The sequence below is a fragment of the Danio aesculapii genome, chromosome 22 (genome assembly GCF_903798145.1).
Source record: "Danio aesculapii chromosome 22, fDanAes4.1, whole genome shotgun sequence".
Classification (NCBI taxonomy): Eukaryota; Metazoa; Chordata; class Actinopteri; order Cypriniformes; family Danionidae; genus Danio; species Danio aesculapii.
The window spans coordinates 24,766,719-24,785,810 of NC_079456.1; the positions used below are offsets into that span (position 1 = coordinate 24,766,719).

General features: G+C 33.9%; 3 protein-coding genes across 4 annotated transcripts in view; 2 read left to right on the forward strand and 1 right to left on the reverse strand.

The window, feature by feature from the left end:
• ccdc50a (coiled-coil domain containing 50a) overlaps positions 1–2,020 on the reverse strand; it is a 44,702-nt gene extending 42,682 nt beyond the window's left edge. For both annotated transcript variants that reach the window (XM_056447765.1, XM_056447764.1), the window contains exon 1: positions 1,733–2,020. In XM_056447765.1, the coding sequence (XP_056303740.1) occupies positions 1,733–1,781 (49 nt within the window). In that variant the 5' untranslated portion in view covers positions 1,782–2,020. The remainder of the gene's footprint in view (positions 1–1,732) is intronic.
• A 2,904-nt stretch (positions 2,021–4,924) lies between these two features.
• uts2d (urotensin 2 domain containing) lies at positions 4,925–7,667 on the forward strand. Its single transcript, XM_056448549.1, has 5 exons — positions 4,925–5,049; positions 6,165–6,269; positions 7,085–7,122; positions 7,306–7,390; positions 7,466–7,667. The coding sequence occupies exons 1-5, from the start codon at positions 4,956–4,958 to the stop codon at positions 7,489–7,491; spliced, it is 348 nt and encodes a 115-aa protein (XP_056304524.1). The 5' UTR covers positions 4,925–4,955; the 3' UTR covers positions 7,492–7,667.
• A 3,180-nt stretch (positions 7,668–10,847) lies between these two features.
• Positions 10,848–13,349, forward strand: LOC130216340 (platelet glycoprotein V). Its single transcript, XM_056448227.1, has one exon. The coding sequence runs from the start codon at positions 10,848–10,850 to the stop codon at positions 12,747–12,749; it is 1,902 nt and encodes a 633-aa protein (XP_056304202.1). The 3' UTR covers positions 12,750–13,349.
• The last annotated feature ends 5,743 nt before the right edge of the window (positions 13,350–19,092 follow it).

A 19,092-nucleotide genomic window follows, 5' to 3' on the forward strand; every position in this document is an offset into this window, starting at 1 on the left:
GTGTCCAGGCTTAAAGCTATAGTTCATTCAAAAATTAAGATTTACTCATTATTTGCTCACCCTTAAGTGGTTTCGAACCGTTAAGAGTTTGTTTATTGTGTCAACCTCAAAAGAATGTATTTTGAAGAAAACCTCTAACCATTGAATTGCGCAGTAGGAAAAACAAACATTAAGAAAGTCAATGGTGACAAGTTTCAGAATTCTACAAAATAACTCATAAATGTTTAAGACGAGTAATGGGCGAGTAATTGATAACAGAATTTTGCCTTCAAAACTTGTTTGTGAAACCAGGGATGAGTGTATGTAGGAGTTTCCATGTAGCGTGCAAAGGAAATGTTCATCGTCAGAACACACACAACTCCTAATTCCGTATCTGCATGTACAGTGTAGACATGAAGTCTGAATTGTGTAAGCACCACTAGAGTCTAAACTAGTTTGTTAAAGCTTCAACACTGAATTGTGCCACTATTTCATAGCCTAAAGATGAAACGAAACAACAACAAACTACTGAAGACAGCAAAATCAAACAATACCCACATTGATGAGTGCTTGTTAGAGGGGACTGAAGTACCCAGTTTTTGTGGCTTATAACTTTTTGGAGAAGAAAAAAATAAATAAAATCAAACACGAGACAAGGATCAATATTTCTAGCGTTTATGTAGACGTCATGTTGTATGCTCATGTGTTAATATGTCACTGTCTGTTTAATATATATATATATATATATATATATATATATATATATATATATATATATATATATATATATATATATATATACATACATATATATATACATACATATATTTAGACATATATAAACTTTCCTCAAATAAAAATATTGCTACTAAATGAAGAGCAAGAAACACTTAGTTCCCAATTAGCTTGAAATGGCCTAATTTTACATTTCAATTTTCAAACTAATGACTGAATCTGAATGAAAACTTGTTTGTTCAAAACTATTGTGTATTGGACCTGTCTCACAAATGAGGTCTCAACCTTCTTGACAGCATTTATGACGTTAAACATCATAATGATTAGCCAGAACTACTTAACCTGATTATGAACAACATCTACTTCAGGCAATAAAGCACCACAATGGATATTGCCCAAGAAATGACGTGTTTGTAAATACTACCACACCAATTCACCCTAAGCATCAAATATGGTTAAAATGACTGGGTTGAAATAGTGCAAAGCTAGCTTTTCTCTTAACAACATGATTAGCCACCAACAGCTTGTGTTGCACCACAGTCATCCTCAGTATGCAGAAGATTTCATGCTGAATCTGCTCCAATCTGACAACACGTGCCAACATTCACACTGCTTAACCGCCAATACACACTACAACACCTACAGCTAATGCTAGCCATCATATGACATCCATTACACGACATATGAAGCAAAACACACCGAAAGAGAAAGCGACAGAAGTCCTATATCCAATGTATCATTGGCGTCGTTTCTGGCGAACCAGTGCAGCTAATATTCAATGACTGTTTGACTTTCTATGCGCCTTTACTCACGACCAACCAAAATAATCAGTATAATTCACCATATGTGATTCATATCAAACCTTTAAGACAGTTTTAAGTCATCTGACAGGAATTGTCAGGCTCGCGCTCGTCTCTTTTAAACGCGTTTCTCGCTGCGCGTGCCAGTCGCCCGTTTATTTTAACGCAGAAACACACAATGCACGCGCACCATCATCTTCATCTTCTTCTCCACTCACCCTCTTTTACGCCAGGCAGGTTTTTCTGATCAATACTAAAATCAGCCATCTTAATGTTTCTCTGGGGTTTCTGAAGGTTATTGTTTGACAGACTGATGGCGCTTTCCGTCAGATAAATAAATCCCGATCGATGGCTTCGTGTCGCTCTGATTGGTTTCTGTCGCCAGCCGAGGTTTCTGTCTGTCCCTCCCTCTGTACCCAGAGCAGATGAAAATTACGAGCGCACACAAACACACACATACACAATCCACTGAGGAAAAGCCGAGCAATGTGTGTGTTTGCTACGGATGGCAGGGCGGGACATGCAATGCACGCGCGCGCTCACCTTCTAGCACGCAGAGAAGCGCGCGCACGCGAGCAAACAAACGTAACACACCCACTGAACCTGCGCAGTTTCAGTCAACAAACAATCCTATCAGTCAGACCGAGTGAAACATGTGGGTTGGCAATATTTTTAAAAAATCCGATATGGTTTGCGGTTATTAAATGGTCAATTAAGGGCAGTCTAAACAATCTGAGATTACTAATTTCTTAAATTGACACTGATGTTAATGTGGCTTTGGGGGAAAATGCGATTACTCAATTTGAAAATTATAAAAGTGCATTAAATCATTTAAAAAAAGAAAGAATTAAAAGAAAAATGAAAAGAATTTAAAATATTTCTAATATATGACGATATCAAAAACAACAACAACAACAAACTTGCTTAAAAAAGCTTGTTTTTTACATGAATCTACATGTTTAAAGGTATTTTTAATATAAATTATGGGAAAATAATCGTTAAAATAACAAAATATGGTAAATATAGTACCATAAAATTGTTTAAATATAAATATGTCATTATTTTAATGCAATTTAAAGAAATGTTATTCAGAATTATTATCATGTCATTGATTTACAGGCAAAAGCTGAAATCACAAATAGAAAATAAAATTAAATATCAATTGAATCTTAAATTAGATTTTTTTCAACATTTTTTAATGCAATTTGAGATTTTAATCAAGCGGAAAATATTTAATGGCATACCTTGTTTCTTAAAATTGTTTTTAAAAAGTGAAACCTGATTAGACTTAGTTTAATTAGAATAACATTAAAATGTAGAAAGAAACAAATATGACATTTATGTTAAAAATATTAAACACTAAAATATATTAAAATATATAATCATTCATTTTCTTTTCGGCTTAGTCCCTTTATTAATCAGGGCCAAATTTAACTACGGGCAATTTTAGCTTACCCAGTTCACCTATAGCGCTTGTCTTTGGATTGTGGGAGGAAACCGGAGCTCCTGGAGGAAACCCTTGCAACCACGGGGAGAACATGCAAACGTCACACAGAAATGCCAACTGACCCAGCTGAGGCTCGAACCAGCGACTTCCTAGCTGTGAGACGATCGTGCTACCCACTGCACCACTGTGACGCCAAAATATATATTATTATTAAAAATAACTTTATCATTTTTATTTAAAATATTAGACTAAGTGTATTTATTATTTTCAAACACACTATGAAACTGATATTTAAATGTCACTGATTTTACAAACAAATACATATGATTTGAAAACAAAATGTTTATTGCTTATTATGATATATACCTCACTTTCAAAGTATTCATCATCATTAAAATAAATTATATAGTTTTTTAGCATTTTGTAATTATTATGCCAAAGATCACTAAAACACACAGTGTCTGCAGTAACCTGCAGTATGTGCAGTATATATATATATATATATATATATATATATATATATATATATATATATATATATATGAAGATGCGTTCTGTTTTTTTTGACAATATTGCAAGTTAACTAAAACCTGGCTGAAAATTACATTTGTTTCAGGTTAAATTTCTTTTTTAAAACTTGAATATTTAATAAAATACCTTTTTGTAATATACCGTACTCATTGCAATAAACAAATATGTATTCATAGGTGTGCATTTTATCGTCTTATGCATCAAACATGCGCTCCAAACTTTTTCTTCATTGAAACTTGATGAATTCTTCTTCCATCATTTGCAATGTTTCTAAATTGCTTTCTTACTCATTTTTCTTACCAGTGTTTTTATTTGTTTCGCCTGTTTTCTGTAAAGCTACTTCTGACCAAGACATGTCCACACTAAATGGATATAAGAGACATGTTTAGGGGATTATATGCAACATTCTTTATTTATTCTCTTAGGTAAGATGAGATCTTCACTAAAGTATCATACTTAGAGGGGAAAATGTGCTTTATGCATTATAAAGCTTGAAGCATCAGAATCGGTACTCTGTATCAGCCAATCACCATGACAAGGAATCAGTTCTTGGTTTCAGCTGCAAAAATCCTGATCGGAGCATCCCTAATATATATATATATATATATATATATATATATATATATATATATATATATATATATATATATATATATATATATATATATATATATATATATATATATATATATATATATATAAATATATATATATATATATATATATATATATATATATATATATATATATATATATATATATATATATATAGTAATACTGCAATTGATTTGTAATTACTATGAATCATAGAGATAAACAGAGCTAAACTGCTTAAAATAAAGTAACTCTGAAAATAAATTATTCAATATTTTATATGTATTAGAAATAAAGCATGTAATTACAAATGCTTAAATACTGCCTACAGTGTAATATTTACCATGAAATATTAGCTTACATTATTTTATTGGTCCTCCTTTTTATTACTATGATGTTATTAATAATAATAGGAGTGTGAAATCTGAAAAAAGAGCATTACATATTATTTAAATAGCCTGCATCATACTTGTCAGCCATGCAATATATCTAAAATCTTAATCCAATTTCTCAAATTGCGAAAGTCAGCACATTTACAGAACGACATGCTATATCATACCATCCATATGGTTCTTGTATTCCAGACACTGCACACTTTTAGCGAAATGAAAAGAGATGAATGATTTCGACAGTATTGAAGAGGCCTCTGATTGATTACAGTCATTGGCCCTGAAAGCCCATCAGAACATCAGTCCGGCCTGTCAAACACACGCTTTCAGACGCACCACCAACTCCGTCACACTCTTGATTTACAGCCGTGACACATTCACACGTCTGCAACGGCTGATTAAAAGGGTCCCGGGCGGGTGAGCGTCCGGCAGAAGAGATTTTGGTCAGGAAGGAGCGAAACCCAACATTTTACAAGTGCAATGGACAGAACAACTTCGAGCGTTCTTCTTCGAATCTCTTTTTTACTTCTCGTCGGTGCTTTCAGCATTCATACAAGAAGCCTCGAGAGTCCAGGTGAGTCCATTTGTTCATACACAAAAAAATGGTGAGTTGCTTTTGGGATAAATATTGACAAACACAATTGTTGGATTATTTTTGCTTTTTGTTGATATGAGTTTGAACCAAAAATTAAGTTAAAGCAACCCTTTTTTATATTTGAACCAAAGATTTAGTTAAACCAACCAATTTTTATAGGTTATTTGAACCTAAATTTAAGTTAAACTACTCCTTTTTCATACACTGAAAAAATATATGTCTGCAAAATTGTTAAATTTAAACAAACAATTTAAATTTAGTGATGTTAAACTTAACTTGTTTATTTAAATTTAGCCCTAAAATTGTTTACGACCACTTAACTTGAAAAAAATGAGTAAATCCAAGGAATAATCATCATCTTTGAATAATTTTTTTCAGTGTAGGTTATTTGAATCTAAAATTAAGTTAAACCTACCCATTTTTATTTGAACCAAAAATTCAGTTAAACCAACCCTTTTATATAAGCTATTTGAAAAAATTAAGTTAAACCAGCCACTTTTTATATTTGAATCAAAAATTAAGCTAAACCAACCACTTTTTATAGGCTATTTGAATTAAAAATTAAGTTAAACCAACCCCTTTTTATAGGCTATTTGAATTAAAAATTAAGCTAAACCAACCACTTTTTTATATTTAATTCAAAGATATGGGTAAACCAACCCATTTTTCATAGGTTACTTGAACCAAAATCTCAGTTAAACCAACCCTTTTTTATATTTGAATGTAAAATTAAGTTAAACCAACAGTTTTTTTATATTTGAACCAAAATTTATTTAAACCAAGCCATTTATAGGCTATTTGAACCAAATATTCAGTTAAACTAAACCCTTTTTTTATATTTGAACCAAAAATCTAATTAAACCAACCTTTTTATATTTGAATGTAAATTTAAGTTAAACCAACAGTTTTTTTTGTATTTGAACCAAAATGTAAGTTTAACCAACCTAGTTATAGGCTATTTGAAGCGAATATTAAGTTAAACCAACCCTTTTTTATATTTGAACCAAAAATTAATTTAAACCAAGCCTTTTTTGAGATTATAATGAAATCCGAATGAAATAAGAATGAAATTTTTTCTTCTTTTTTTTTTGCAGTCAACCAGGTTTTCCAGTCGAAGGATGATTCAGATATACAGAGTCCAATTTTGGCCTTTTTGCTGCGGAAAAATGTCATGCCTGTTCAAGAAAAGGATGTTTTAGGTAAATCAGTATTTTACTTTTGTGCATTGCACTGGTACATCTATGTGGGAACAAAGACGAGATGTGCTGTTTCTTTTTTTCTTGTATCAAATTGAATTAATTCAAATGTACACTCATATAGTATATTACATGCTGTAAAAGTGTATGCTTTAATGTGTTTTGTAAAACATAAAATGTTAAAATATAAGTGAAACTATGATTCAGCATAACACTAATGTAAAAATGAAACAATTTCCTATTTTTTACATGTACTTCTATGAAATATAAAAAAAGAATTGTGAAATCATACTAAATATTATATATTAAAAAAAGTGAAAATCTTCCTGACAAATGGGTAAAGCTGGGTGATTTTAAGAATAGTGAAACTATAGAATTAATTAATACAATTGATTACTTGTTTATTTATTCATTTTTTTGCTCAGAAAATCAAGCTAAACAGGAGACATTCTAATGTGGGAAAAAAACATCATTATTAGACTCAAAACTTGTTACATTTTCTTTTGTGACCCATTTGCATCGATAATTTATTTCTAATTCACTTTATAATCTAAAATCTTCAAATCAAAGTTTATTTAAAGAGTATATTTTAATTAACTTGCTTATTAATGCTGTACTAAATTAACAGACAAGAACACAAAGCAAATACAAAAAAAAAAAAAAAAAAAAAAAAAAAAAAAAAAAAAAAAAAACACACTCATATTGAGTAAATTGTTAGAGAATGAAAATACATTTTAAGACTTCATTTAAACAAAGCTGCTTGAAAAAAACATAGACAAATCTTTGTACTTACCCTACATGTTGCTCATAAACTGCAGGACTGGAGTTGGCCAGAGAAATCACAGAACTGCAGGAGGTAAAAATAAATAAAGAAATATATTTATAAATTATTTATTATACACAAAAAATATTTTTTTTAAATAAAAATTTGTATAATAAACATGTTGTTTTTTTTAACAAAATATCACCTGTTAAAATAAACATATATAAACATGATAAAGCAAAATCAACTGTTCTGATTGTCAAAAACTTGTTTCAGCTTCAAAAGGAGCTCAATCTTGAAAGAAAACTGGTGTCAAATGCGATAGATAACAGGAGATCGATGACCAGCAAACGAGATGACGGTGAGTTTTACAGATATATATCTTCAATACAGTGAATGAAAGTGCCATCTTTCATTTCTTCCATTTTCTTTGTAGCCTGTTTCTGGAAATACTGTGTTTGAGGATCTTCAAGTGAAGAGCGAGGAGAAGGAAAAGTCTGCAAAATCATTAAATGCCTTAAGATGTGTCAAGCAAGCAGAACCTTTTTACATATCGAACAATATGCATTCATAACATGTCATGATAATCATGATAGTAATAATGTACTCACGACTGTACTCTTATATGAAAAATGTATTTTATTTAAATGTCATGTCAATAAAATATAAAAGAAAAATGACAGATTTTACTCATTCGTTGCATTATGAAAGATATTTGCTATTAAAAAATCTTTCATTTAAAGTACCTGCAAGCTGCCTTGAGCGATAAACAGTGTTTATTTCAAGAGCTCTTGTCTCCCTCTTGTGTTAAGTCTTTGAACTGTCCAAACAGGACATTTTTCTCTCACTCAAAAATGAAAATTTGCTGTTAATTTGTTCATCTTCAAGTCATTTAAGACATATTTTTTTTATTATTCGTTATAACATTACATATGATTTTAACTAAAACTATGGCCCTTGATGATTTATAATATGCAAGTCAGAGCCGGTGTCCTGGCATTTTATCCTACCCATCAGATTAAACACTGTATTTGAATGGTTCTGAGACTGGGGTTAGGGATTTAGGTAGGTTAAGGTGATATTACAGCTTCATATCACACTACTCTAAAATTTACACTGGTAGCAAAATCTGATAGGGAGCATATAACCTCATCAAAATGTACTACCTACTTTTTGAATGGGAGGTAGGACAATATGACAAGGTAGGACAAATCGACAGAACACCGGCAATGAGAAAAAAATCTCCATTAAAAAACAAAACATTGTTATGATTTTAAGCGTACATATGACAGTAAATAATATTTGACAATATTTCTCAAGACACTTCTATACAGCTTAAAGTGACATTTAAAGGCTTAACTAGGTTTATTAGGTTAACTAAGCAGGTTAGGGTAATAAGGCAAGTTATTGTATAACGATGGTTTGTTCTGTAGAGTATTGAAAACAAATATAGATTAAAGTGGCTAATAATTTTGACCTTAAAATGTTTCTTTTATTCTTCTAAACTTCTTTTATTCTAGCCGAAATAAAACAAATAAGACTTTCTGCAGAAGAAAAAATATTATCAGGCATACTGTGAAAATTTCCTTGCTCTGTTAAACATCATTTTGGGAAATATTGAAAAAATAATTCAAAGGGGGACTAATAATTCTGACTTCAACTGTATATTTAAAAAGGAGTATTTAAAGAAAAATTGAATTATTATATAAGAATTATTATATAAGGCTATTGAATTATTATATAAGTAATATGTTCAAAATCTGCCTGGATCTACTTTAGTTGTGCGTTTATCTGTAAGTAACTACTGCACTCCTTAGAATGTTCATCAGCCAATCAGAATCAAGCATTCAACTGTATTATATAGACAAAATAATGTCCAGATAAACTAGTTTGCAAGCATTATTTCCTGTAAGTGTCTTCTAAATGAATTTCCTTAGAATAGAAAATATTTGGAAGTTTGGAAACTTTTTTTCTATAAGATTTTAATAATGACCTACACATAAATATGAGTAAAATACTGATAACATAATAAAAATAAGCAACATCACTATGAGTTGCATACAGAATTTTCTGGGATTCAACAAGCAAATGTCTTAAAAACTCCTCATGACGGATGCAGGATCTCTTGTGGGCTGCTCTGCAGAGTATGATAAGCGTAGAAAGGGAAAAGTTATTTCGAAAGTCTGCTTATTAAAAGCAGAACACATCCGTTTCACCCACACAGTCTTCAATACTTGTGAGAGGTAAGTTTAACATAACTATTAATTCATTTATTTGTTTTCTTGTTTTGGGTACTTAAAAGAAGTTTAAAATTTTGCACTTGTGTTTTTTTTTTCCAAACCTGTACTCCTGTGGAATGCAAAAACAGATGTTTTTAAAATATATAACTTTTTTAAAACTACTTTTTGTCCATACAACAAAAGTCAGTTGTGTTCGATGTCATTTCGGACCTCATTTCTTGTGTTGTATAGACAAAAAAATAAAATAAAATAAAAAGGTGAAAATCATGACTAATACGAATGGTTTTGTTTAGAACATGACCAGTTTTTTAGAATACCAGAATAATCATTTTATTGCATGTGAATTTGCTGTAATTTATTGAACGGCTGAATAATGAAGACACTGGGCTTTGTAAATATATTAGTTTTGGGGTACATTTTGGTGTAATAATTTTACACATGCCTATAGACTGAACAAGTATGATGAGCATGATGATGCTAAATTCCGTTTTTGTAGTTTAGACATCGGCTATAATGGTATTGTTTTCAAAAATGGTATTGTTTTCTTTGACTTTGTCAAATGATTTGCATACAGACAATGAAGCTGTGAAAAATTACACCAAAAAACGATGTATTGTGCATGCCAGGCCAGTAGGTGTTGTTTTACTTGCACACACCTATAGATTGAACATATAAAGTGCATTATGCTACAATATTGTAAGTTACGCATAGGTCATAATGGTTTCGTTTTCAAAAACTTAAATAACTTAAAATACATTTTCTTTTCCTATTTGAAAAGTTTTGCAAACAGACAACAAATCATTCAAATGTTTCCTGTTTGCATGGAGCCACAGAAATGACAAGAAAAACACTGCATTATGCATGCCAGACCAGTAGGGGGCAATGTTGCTTTATAAAGAAATACCATGTACCTGTACCAATGTCCCTTTAAGGCAAGTCATTTTATTTGGTGGCCATCTTTGAAACACCTCTCGGGCAGAGTGCTCGGGCATTCTGTCTGAATGGGGAAACATCAAACTCTCCAAAACTGCTCGCCAAGCTTACGATTTAATTTCATATTAGGAATCACCAATAAAATTAAACAACAACTGTCTCTTTAGTTTCATTTCTAAACATCCAAATCACACAAAATCTGCAGAAACTCACATCTGTTCTGAACCCCTACCCCAGAGAATCACCAATCTAGTGATCGATGATTGGCTCCTGTATTAGAAGGCGGGCATTATTCACCATATAGTGATTGATGATTGGCTCCTGTACTAGAAGGCGGGGCTTTATTCACCATGTTGACCGTTACACTTTTCCCTATTCAAAAAGATACAAGTGACATGTCTTGTGTATTCTATAGTCTTTGCTTGTACATACCTACAGTCCACCATTGCTAGTTTGGTTGTCAAATACTAGCACACATATAGTTTTGCATAGTTTTCAAAATCTTGCAACTGTAAGTTTCATTTTTTCAGGCCATCAAAACAGAATGATCATGAAAATGAATGGCCAAAATCCCTTAAAAGTGTCCTTTGTGTAAATACACACTTATTCTGACATGCACCTGTGTTTGTTCCCCAGTTTGAGAGTATGTGGTTCAGGATTGCACTCCTTCAGCTTCTGCCTCAGCTCACCCTCAGTTCTTGGTGCCCCAGTGGGTGCGTTTGTGACATCAGGGGATCTGCAAAATGTATTGGGAACATCAACGACATACCCGGTCTGGACCCAACAAAAACGTTCCTACTCTTGCTGAACGATACAAACTTAAAGGTCCTCAAAGATCGAAGTTTTCAGCCGCTCTCTCTCCTGCTACGAGTAATGATCACGCACAGCACACTTGACACCATCCAACCAGAAGCCTTCCACGGTGCTCCACAGCTTCGGTCCATCAAAATGTCATCAAACGCACTCTCAGTTCTTCCACCTAAGGTGTTTATTGAGCAGAGGAACTTGGAGCAACTGCAGCTGGATGGTAACCAGATACTTTCTATAAGTTCAGAACTCTTCGAAGGGTTGGTCAGCATGACTGAGCTAGATTTGAGCAAGAATCGCATCTCCCAACTGGATGCTGACGTCTTCCAGAGCTTAACCAAGCTGATTTATCTAAACTTGGCTGGTAATCAACTGAGAAATCTCCCGAAGACTCTTTTCCACAACCTTCGTAAACTTCAGACTCTGGTCCTCACGTCCAACCATCTGGAGTTTCTGGAAAGTGGTTTCTTTGATCATTTAAGTAACCTGTTGGTACTAATGCTACAAAAGAACCAGATCCGAGAGATTCCCCCGCGTCTTTTCTGGCACATGCCATCCCTGCTCACCCTCTCGATGTCAAACAACAAACTCCATCATATCCCACCTGAGAGTTTCTACTACTTACCCAACCTAACCAAGCTCACCCTCTACAAGAACCCCTTGATCTTCCTGCCAGACCAGCTGATCGGACACATGCCGAGGCTCCAAGAACTGTACCTTTACGAAACTAACCTAGTCACTGTGCCGTCAAATCTTTTTGCTAACACGACCAACCTTCAATATCTCAATGTACACCTAAACAGCAACTTGACCTTGCTACCAAAAGACGTTTTCTGTTGCCTTCCCAACCTAAAGAAACTGTCCCTCAAATACAACAATCTTCAGGAGCTGCATCCGGAGATCTTTTCCAAACTGAACAAGCTTCAGATTCTAACCCTTGATGGGAACAAGTTTGAGTCTCTCCCATCTACAATCTTTCTCAATAATTCAAGACTAGAAATACTGAACCTCAACCAAAACCATTTGAGGTTTCTCCCAGGAGATGTTTTTGTTCACGCAAGAGCGCTAAAGGTTCTCACTCTTAGCGAAAACCGTTGGATGTGCGATTGTAGTATTATGGATTTTGTAGAATGGATTCGAGACAACTGGAGGATGATCAGTGACTTGGATAATGGAGTAGCATGCTACGAACCGAACCACCTACAGAATCATTTGCTGCAAACATTGACCTACGAATATCTCCAATGTGGATTGAGTGTCTCACAGACAACATTAATGACTGACACCTTTACGATACCAATTACCATGTCAACAATCCCTCAATTGATTTTGACTAAAAGCAGGAAAGCGACTGAAACTTCAAGTCCTGTTCCAGCAGCCACATCTCAACTTTCTCCAACATCTGATTATATCTTCATAAAGGAAAGCAATGACTATGACAATGACTATGACAATGATCCGGCATTCTACAAAACAATTGTTCTTTATAACGGACCGGAAATTGTACACAACAATTACTACAACGGTTGGGTGTACCTGTGGACTCTGCCTTTGACTGGTCCCTACAGTGGTTTCATGTTGGCGTTGTACTTGGTTCTCTTGGTCACCGGTGCAGTCATGATCATGATCAGCTTGTATGCTTTGTATCGACTTCATAAAGTGATGTGGGTTTTAGGGACTCTCACTATGGGAGACAGAATAATGGTTAGAAGAGTACGAAGCTTCAGTATTAATCTCTAGAGTTTCTACAGTGAAATGTTATATAAACAGGGTTCCCACTCTTTCATGAACAACAGACTTTCAATCAATTTTTAACGCACCATTAATTTTAAATCAAGCACCATTGTAAACCCTAGCAAGTGTAGTGGCATAAAATTCCTTACTGTACCTAATATTTCACTTAAAATTTACTGTAAAAGTCAGAGTATTGGAGGCTGATCAGTGACTTGGATAATGGAGTAGCATTCAACGAAACGAACCACCTACAGGATCATTTGCTGCAAATATTGACCTACGAAGATCTCCAATGTGGCTTGAATGTCTTACAGACCACATTAATGATTAACACCTGTACCATACCAATTACAATGGTTGGGTGTAGCTGTTGACTCTGCCGTTGACTGGTCCCTATAGTGGCTTCTTGTTGGCATTGTACCTGGTTCACTTGGTCACCGGTGCAGTCCTGATCGTGGACAGCTTGTATGATTTGTATCGACTTCATAAAGTGATTTATGAAGGGTTTTATGTGGGTTTTAGATGCTCTCACTATGGGAGACAGAATAACGGTTAGAAGAGTACGAAGCTTCAGAATTAATCTCTAGAGTTCTACAGTGAAATGTTATATATACACAGGGTTCCCACTCCTTTATTAACAGCAGATTCAAGGTATTTCAAGGACTTTTAAAAGCATCATTAAATTTAAATCATGCACCATTGTAATTCATACCCCAGCATATGTAGCGCCATAAAATTCCTCACTGTACTTAACATTTCACTTTCTTAAATCTACAATAAAATGTCAGAGTAATGTTCAAAAATTGACCATTTTAAAAAGTCATGTTCAAAGAATTTTAACTAAATTTGTTGAATTAAATACTGGTGATAATCACATGCGGTTTCTGAAATATTGATAAAAATGTCAATTATTTTTCAGTGTTATTGTACAAGATTTAAATGTACGTTTTTTAATTTAAGAATTTCTCTGTTTCTGTATTCTGTTTTTGGCACTTGAGAACAATTGTTACAAAAACCATAAACAAGTTTTAATTTCAAATTTAACTCAAGCACTTTTAAGGGCCTGTGTTTGTTTTTAACACTGTCCAACCCTTAAATCCATATGTCTGATATTCGAGTACTTTTAAGTAAAAAAGTGTGGAAACCGTGTAAATATTCTACTTTATTAGGTGAATTAATAGCCAAATAGTTTTACTATATATACTATATTAATGGATATGTCTACGTTTGATATATGCATTTGTGAAAAATACATAGAGGTCTGAAGCTATCAAGGTTTTATCTTGTATTTTTCAGCTCTTTTTTAATACATTTTTCATTACAAATTATGTTCAGCACAACAATTTATGTGAAAATAAATGTTTATTTATATTTCGCATTCAGCATGCTTTGCATTTTTCAATGTTTAAATATAAATGAAACCAATGGATTTTAAATGGTCTCAAAATTATAAATACTAATATGCACTAGGTGAGATTATATATTTATTTGCATTTATGTAAACAGGCATCTACAATGAATCATTTGTCTCTTTAAATGCATGAGCTTTTCTTTCAGCAGTTTCCAGGTTTCAGTGCTGTACATTCACAAATATATGATGAACACACCCTTGGTAGTTGTTTGCATAGGCGTAAAACCAAATATAAAATGTTTCTGTACACTGTAAAACCCAACAGTCAACTTTATCAAATGAAATGAGCGTAGTTAACTCAAAATATACTGAAAGTTAATTCTACTCATTTGAAAAGAGTTTTGAACTCAGTGTTGAAGGCAATGAGTTAATTAAATACCTCATTACTACAACTTAAATGGAGTAAGTTCACAGTACTCATGTAGAGTAGTTTTTAACTCAAATGGCTTGTAGCAATCGGTTTCCTCAAACAGTTTGAGCTGTCTTAACTTATTGGGTTTTACAGTACTCAGTTGGTTTGAGTCCTCTTCATTTATTGGGTTTTAATGTGCTCGAATTGCTTTGTTTCCTCAATTGTATTAAGTTCACAGTACTCATTAGGATTAGTTTTTGAACTTAAATGGTTTGATTTACCTTAACTTTTTGGGTTGTTTATTGTACTTTGAGTGTGGTTTCTTGGCCATTTATGCCACCTAGTGGTTAAACAAGTTTTAATAGACGTTATTGGGCATATATGCTGATCCAATTAACAGATCACCTTTTAACAATATATCTATTTATATATTTTTAATTACTTATAACTATTTTTTTATGTATAATTGTATATTTTATTTATTTATAGAACAAAAGTATTTGTTCAATGATTTTAAATGGAATTTTGACATTATTTGTTTCCTGTTTTAATTATTTGTAGGTACAAATGCATTAAAAGTTTTATTTTTTATTATATGTCACAAATATATTTCACAATTATTATATTTCTAAAAATAGTGTATTGCAAATTATTGTTTGAATCATATTTAAAATGTAGAATTATGCTACATGGTAAAGCTAGCATTTTTAAGTTAATAAAATGATTGGGGTTTCACTAAATAAAAATAATAGCAATTAATAAATTACCAATTAAATCTTTCTACTTTGTTTCTACACTACGGGCTACCTTATGGCCTTGTGTCAAAAAAATATTAATTTTAAAGCTAAATTACATGCAATTTCTTAAGGCTTTATTTTATTTAGTTCATTTTTTTTCAATGGGGACAAAAACTATTGTCTTCACTCTCAACCCAAGAATGGCATGGTGAAGAGAGTATATATTATTACTGTTGCAACACAGATTTGTGCCACTAGAGACATAAATCCCACACACACTTCACCTTCAAGTGTAACACTGAGCCTACTATTGAGTACTTGTGGCTAAACTTACTATTAGCATAGTTTAGCTGACACAGCAAACATGTAGCAAACTCTTCTCACCACTCCCACATGACTAACATTACATCTCAAAGTTGACGTTTGATGTGGAAACTCAGAGCAAGTGTTCCTTCGCTGGGTGTTCGCTTTGACTGAAGCAGGATGTGATAAAGCTCACGTGTCTGAAACATCTGAACGATGACTCTCAGACATAAACTACTGGAAAATTGAAATATGTGCCAAGTTTTTAGACAGAAGTAGATCAGCTGTTTTACTGTTTATCTTTAAACTCTTCCTGTTTCCTATTGAAATCTTGTGTTCGAATAAAAGCACAAAGTTTTTTTTTATTTTTGCTATTAGTTGATATGTTCTGTTGGTGATAAGTGAAGTTTAGTTATAAACAAATTTCGAGAGGATCACGTGCTTATGATTGCTAGCGGCTGGATCCGCATTATCTAATTCTCAATGCACCAATCAGACAACTCCTAAGCTACTACAAATACCGTGGGTTACCTACCACCGCTATCTTCGTTTTGAAGAATCCCCCATCCACCCCTACTCCTCCTCCTTCCTAGATGGGTGACACGGTGGCCCAGTGCTTAGCACTGTTGCCTCACAGCAAGAATGTCTCTGGTTCTAGGCTTTACCAAACCAGCATACATTTCTGTGTGGAGTTTGCATTTTCTCCCCGTGCTCACGTGGGTTTCTCCCGGGTTCCCCGGTTTCCTCCCACCGTCCAAAAAACATGCAACATAAGTTAATTGACTAATCCAAACCGGCACTATAGACATGCTCCTAGTAAATGGTTATCTCTCAAGAGCAATCACTGGCTGTTCATTGGTTATTACAGCGGGGGAGTTCTCGAGATCTACCTGAGCTCAAACTCCCCTCTCGCCTTGCAACGGGAGGGAGCCCCGGGCTCGAGGATCTTATGAGCTCAGGGCTCTCTCCCGGGACAGCATGCCAAACAAGCTTATAATTAATCATCAGCTAAGTGTGAACTCTTGAAATGTACTTTCTACAAACACAACATTGTTTTAGCCAATTTTTGGAGTAAAATTTAGACAATTCCAACTCTTGTGAAGATCTTTAACCCAAAACTGTCCAAAAGTGCAGCAATTTTAGAGTGAGATGCTGCACAACTATTTTTGCGCTGTCCTTTTTCTCTTTCACTTTTGACTGATTATAAAATAGAAAAGACAAAATAACTTATAATTTTTTTGGGGATTGGTATTTTTCAGAAAAAGTGATTAGTTGACTTTAAAAACTGAGCAAATCAATGCCTTAAACTTATTAAGTAAATATGTGCATAAATATGAAAACTAAGTCAACTTAAAGGACCCATATAATGAAACATCTACATAGGCATATCTGAATAATTCAGTTGTTCAGAGTTCAGTTATGAACCGTACGCCTGAAACGGCATTGTTTCCTCATTCTCATGTTAATCCTGAGAATGTAAAATTCAGGTGAAAACCAGGCCAATCAGAAAAAACACACACACAGACTACATTACACTGCATTATGTGATCATAAATATACATCCCTCAGGCTGCATTTGTTTGGCCACAATGTTTCGTAGTAAGATCACAACTATGATCAGTTTTTTCTCTTATTATTAAGTTTGTCTCAGCTTACAGTAAACTTACTATGAATGTGAGACTCTCAGAAACGACAGAGGCAGGGAGACTAATAAAACTCTAACACGACATGTTTTTACATTGTTTTTAACATGTTGCTAAATGAAGCAGACACTCAGACACACCAGCGCCAGTGTGTGTACAGTACATTCATTCAAAACATGCAGCATGGTGCTTTGCATCCGGAGTGCGCTGGACCTCAATAAAAAGGGGTTCTCAGCCAGCAATCTATTCACAGCCGTCAGAACACAAAATGCAGGATATACAGATTAAAAATAATTCAATGGCACCCCAAAGCGGCATAAGGTCAGTTTAGCTGTATCTATTGTTAGTTTAATATACAATATATTATGTAATATTTTAACCAAGCGGCAAAATCCCGCTCTCCTTGGTAAAGCCAATACGGAAGTAACTGAAACTGCAATTCATCGACTCGCCTTTAGGGGCAGGCTCCAGGAAATCCAGATGTTCACTGACTGCAATGCTTAATTGGCCAATTTTACAGCTGATAAAAACATGTTTACAGCCTGGTACAAAAGATGGTTTTGGTGCATATAGCTAATATTACCCTTCATGACAACTGTGAGGGGGGTGAATTTTTTTATAACTCATGCCTTTTGTTGTTATTAAGTTATATTAAGTTTGCATAATTAAGGGCGTGGCCACTGGAGTGACAGTTAGGTCTCGCTGTCATGTCATTCTGTCATTCATGTCATGTCATTCATTATGTCATTCTGGCTGATTAGCTGCTGAACTCGGCTTATACATCGTATTTTTGTTTTGCTTTATGTGGCTTTACACAGTCAGTTGCCTTTTGGAATTATTTCCTACAATGATCAGATAATATGTCATGCTGTGGGCACTTAATTGTGCTCAGAAACCATTCAAGTTGCCTCCTTTTCCCAGGTGAGTTTATTTAAGATAACTTTCTTATAACCTTGAATGCACTCCAGAATCTGACAGATTGATTGGCTGTAGGCTATAGAACAGTCATCTGAAACGTTGTCACACATTGTTATGCCTGTATTTCATAAATAGCTTCGCATTTATTAACACAGACTACATTTGGAAGCAATTCGCATTTTCCTCCTCAAGAAAAACATCATAAGAATAATGCTTAGTGGCTCAATGTATTACAACAGTGTTTTTAAAAGACTAAACACTTCATTGATATAGTGTACAACCAAGCACATGTGGTCAGAACACAAACGAATCTCAGGAAATAAAGTATTAATAAATAAAGTAGTAATAAAGTAAGCGTTTCTCCCAAAGAAAATCCGGTCTAAGCAAAATGCTAGCAGGCATCTGTAGCTCTGCTCACGCTCCACCTCTTTGAACTTGTTTGGTATCCCCTGATCAGTGCAATGACACGCGAACAAAATGGCGATGGTTGGCCACGCCTACTTGTAGCTTCATTTGCTCTCTTCAGAAACCTATGAGTGACGTCACGGATACTACGTCCATATTGACGAGCTGCACCTCAGAGCAGAGCTCATTAACCTTTTCCTGCCATTGATGAAAAAAACTCATCAATTAGAATGACAACAGTTACCCGCCATTGGTGAGTTTTTTTACATCAATCTGTGGTTTAGGTACGGCAAGGAAAGCCCTAACGCAAGTCCCGAGTGAGGTACCAGACTTCTGGGTCTCCTAGGAGTAAAATAAAAGAGGATCAGTAAAACTGAAAGTCAGATCGCATGGATAAATGAAGAGTTATACAATTTGCATTTGGCCTACTCTCTTCATTATAATGGCTCACCACAGCAAAATGATCCACACCCGTCAATTTGAATGAAGTTATATACAGTCAAGACTGAAATTATTAATTCCCCAGGCAAATTCATTCATTCATTTTCAGCGTAGTCCCTTTATTAATCTGGGGTCGTCA